This window comes from Morus notabilis, unplaced genomic scaffold (assembly GCF_000414095.1).
Source record: "Morus notabilis unplaced genomic scaffold, ASM41409v2 Scaffold57, whole genome shotgun sequence".
Classification (NCBI taxonomy): domain Eukaryota; kingdom Viridiplantae; phylum Streptophyta; class Magnoliopsida; order Rosales; family Moraceae; genus Morus; species Morus notabilis.
This window is the reverse complement of record NW_010357689.1, coordinates 159,765-163,750: the sequence shown is the minus strand read 5'-3', so window position 1 is coordinate 163,750 and position 3,986 is coordinate 159,765. Positions and strand designations below refer to the sequence as shown.

The window sequence follows — 3,986 nt, the reverse complement described above, 5'->3', positions numbered from 1 at the left end:
TTAATTAATTAATGTTAATACTATAAAATCATTTAGTAATTATTTTATAAGAAAATTTTACAATCGACCCTTAAAATTTAATGTGAAACCAATATTGCCCCCCGTCATTTTTTTTTTTTTTTTGAAGACTTAAATTTTTTTTAAGTTAATCAATTTTAATACAGGGATAATTATGATTAAAGGGGTCAATAATACAAAAATATTACTTTTCAATAATATTAAGTTTTACTGTTTGTTAGAATATTCTAAATTTTTTTAATATATTACAATAGGACTTGTAAAATTTTGTTGTGTGTCTAAAAAAAAAACGTTTTCTTTAATGAATTTTGCCTCAAATAAAACAAGTAAAATAAAATTTAGAAATGCTAAATGCACTTGTGACATAATTGGACGCTTCAGCTACGGAAAGAGAACAAAATTCTCAACTAAAATGGTGAAAAACGTTGCTGCTACTATAGTTAAAAAGAAAAACGATAAGGAAAAAAATAGATGTATATTCATTATTCTGCAAATCTGATTAAAATAGACAAAAAGAAACGGCAATATATTCATTACCTAAGAGGAAACATATTCCAAACTGTAATGCTGCTATTATTTCTAAAATCTTTTCCAAAAATAAATCGAACCATTAAAAAAAGAGGTAAACAAATCTTCCTTTGAAAATAGAAAAGGTAAATGAAAACTGTAGCATTTTCATGAAAGATTTCATCATTGCTCAAGACAAAGCTTCATCCATAACTGAACATACAACACAACACTCATCACATTTCATATTTTTAAAATCAAACTGCCCCAGAAAATGTTGAAGGTGAAAGACGAAATCACGCTCTCAAAATGATGCATATAGAAGATAAAGAAAATTGTTTCAATTCTTTAGTTCACTAAGAAATTCACCACTAAGTACAATGAATTTTCTTTTGATTGCTTTCATTGTCATGCTCATCAGAAGAAAAAAAGGATCTCAATTGTGCTGAAACTTTTACAAAAGAAACCCTTTTCATCTGGAATTCATTCGCTTGGAACTGAACAACTGAGATTAGGAAAACAATACAGAAATATCTGTAAGTTTTCAAACAGATCAGATTATTGCCACATAATCAAAGACAGAGTTGCGAAAATGCATATTTTATAGACCAGAACAAAACCATAAGAAGGAAAATCAGCGGTAGAGGCTCTCGGATCTGAGGTTCTCTGCAATCTCAGTTTCCCAACGGTCTCCATTCTCAAGAAGCTTTTCTTTGTCATACAAAAGCTCCTGCAAGGAGGGAAAAAGATGTTCACCATCGGGTCAGTTATCGCCTACTAGTTTAGATGATCAAATTGGTCGTTCACAAATAAGGTAAAAGTGATGTTAATTAACCTCATGAGTCTCAGTTGCAAATTCGAAGTTTGGTCCTTCAACAATGGCGTCAACGGGGCATGCCTCTTGACAGAAGCCACAGTAGATGCACTTTGTCATGTCAATGTCATACCTGAAAATTAACGAATGTTATATGTGTGTGTGTGTGTGTGTGTGTGTGTGTGTGTTGTATGTACATACGTATGTATGTATGCATGAGTGCGTGCATGATGTAGGTAGAGAGAGAGAGAGAGAGAGAGAGAGAGAGAGGAAAATGGTCAAAGAAAGGAGAGATGAAAATCTTCTTCACCTAGTAGTCCTACGGCTACCATCTTCTCGTTCCTCAGCCTCAATTGTGATTGCTTGTGCCGGACATATCTGATGAACATCAGTGGTTTTGTGAGATACAGACACCGAGCACGAACAAAAAATCATTTTAGTTCACACTCCCAGGAAAATTAAATAGGTTAATGGAAAATATGGGATAAAGACCAAAGATAAAGATGAGTCAAGAAGGAAGTACGGGAAATATATATGAATCTGAGGAGTGGCCAAAAATGAGCAGGTTTTAGGCTAAAGAAGCAATATTTTACAGTAAACCTTCCTACTAGCATAAATGCCAGAACTGTCAGAACCTTGATAGTAATAAAACCAATAAATGTGACGTTAGTTAATGAAGATGTTTGTTAGTATGGATTAGACAAGAAAATTTTAAGATCATGAGAAGGTGTGGGGGAACAAGTCTTCTTCTAGATGTAGAGGGACAAATCTTATTCCGAAAGTAGAAAAAGAAAAGGATAAACCGTTGGTTTTCTTTTAAGAATGTTACTCATGTATGTACATGAAATGTTTCCATCATCGCCAAAACAGAAGCTTATCCATAGCTGATTATACAATACAGTACTTGTACATTTCCCATGTTTAAAATCTAACTGCCTCACAAAATGTTGGAAATGGAAAATGAATTCACTCTCTCAAAATAATAATAATAATATACTTAAGATGAATATAAGATTTTCTAGTATCTTCCTACTACCATATTCATAGACATCAGAACTGCTAAGAGCCTTGACAGGAAGAACTGTAAATGTGACGTTGGTTCATTTCTAATGTTCTTACTACGCATTAGAGATGAAAATATTATGACCATGAGAAGAAGAGAACATATAATAAGAGTGATCATAAATTGTTTTAGTGGTCACTTCATCTGTGACTCCTGTTAAATGAATAAACAATGCTTTTGTGTCCCGATTTAGTGAGCACACGTCCAAAGTGACGGACAGCGGCGAGTATAGTCATTGTTACCATGAGTTTATGCACTTCTTATTAACTGATATGCATTCTCTAGCATTACCAACTTATTAACTGAAGTGAAGTTCAATAAAATATGACAGAAATAGTGGAAACTCGAACCAAGTTTCTCAAGTACTCAATGGACGGGATCATTTTTTCAATCTCTAAAAAACAAAAAACTATATTAACATTCCACCGGTACAGTTATCTCTGAAGATTTAGCAGGAATAAAGTTATGTCATCATTTACTTCAATTGTACTATAGAGTTAAAAAAAATAGTAGCATGGTTCTTCTTACAGCTTCGCAGAGTTTGCATGCAATGCAACGCTCCTCTCCAGTTGGATATCGCCGTAGGGCATGCTCACCACGAAAACGAGGGCTCAAAGGGCCCTTCTCAAAAGGATAATTGATCTGCATATTAAAAAGCAGCTTTAATATTATAATTTCCGACAGTATAAACTGGATAATGATCTAGAAAAATACTTACCGTAACTTTTTTCTCAAAGAAGTACTTGAGAGTCAGACTCATACCCCGGTAAGAGTGTATTTATGCTTCGCTCAAACACTGTAATTATTCAGAAAGTATCAGAACAAATTGACAAACATAAAGCAAGCCGGTTTGAGATGGAAATGCAGAGGATACAAAGAATTACCAGAACTCCAATCCCTTGAAATCTCCTTTGCAAGCTGCTCTCTTTCTTCATCCTCTGCATATGGAGTGAACAAAAACGATACATACATCATCAAGTGTAAAACGCTTAAAGACAACAAGACAAGATTAACAATCTCTACGGTGCCATTTGGTTCATATGTCTTGAACAGAAATTCAAACGTTTGTGAGAGAAGACACTACCAAAAAGGTTTGAATTGTGGTTCGAACCTATGAACTAAAACACCACCTACATATTTCTCTCTGACTTGTCATTTCCGCGACTCCTAAATAGTCTTGGTCTCCCTTTTCTAGACCTTCCTATACCGTCCTATCTCTTTTCCCTCTCCTAATTATGCATCTAAACTCTAATACAACCAGCAATCATGTTTGATATTTCTTTCTGAATTATCTGTTGCACAAGTCACATGACTACCTCCAAGACATGCTTAGTCAAAACAAAAAAAAACAAAAAAACAAAAAACAAAACAAAACAAAAAACCAACCTTGTTTGGTGGAATAAGAGTGTGCACCCAATTGCAATCCATAATGGTGCGAGCCTTGCAACGTTTGTGTTGGAACAGCCTAATAAGCCAAAAACGACGCTTGTAAGAACATTATATAAAATCTCTCTCTCTCTCTCTCTCTCTCTCTCTCTCTCTCTCTCTCTCTCTCTCTCTCTCTCTCTCTCTCTCTCTCTCTCT

At 34.3% G+C, this 3,986-nt stretch overlaps 1 protein-coding gene across 1 annotated transcript in view; it reads right to left on the bottom strand.

Annotated features, from left to right (window-relative positions):
• Positions 1 to 844: 844 nt before the first annotated feature.
• LOC21401512 (NADH dehydrogenase [ubiquinone] iron-sulfur protein 8-B, mitochondrial) overlaps positions 845 to 3,986 on the bottom strand; it is a 4,297-nt gene continuing 1,155 nt past the window's right edge. Inside the window, 8 exon segments of the mRNA XM_024174432.1 lie at positions 845 to 1,255; positions 1,361 to 1,472; positions 1,650 to 1,717; positions 2,931 to 3,044; positions 3,121 to 3,169; positions 3,171 to 3,198; positions 3,287 to 3,340; positions 3,789 to 3,867. Of these exon segments, the coding sequence (XP_024030200.1) occupies positions 1,160 to 1,255; positions 1,361 to 1,472; positions 1,650 to 1,717; positions 2,931 to 3,044; positions 3,121 to 3,169; positions 3,171 to 3,198; positions 3,287 to 3,340; positions 3,789 to 3,867 (600 nt within the window). The 3' untranslated portion in view covers positions 845 to 1,159.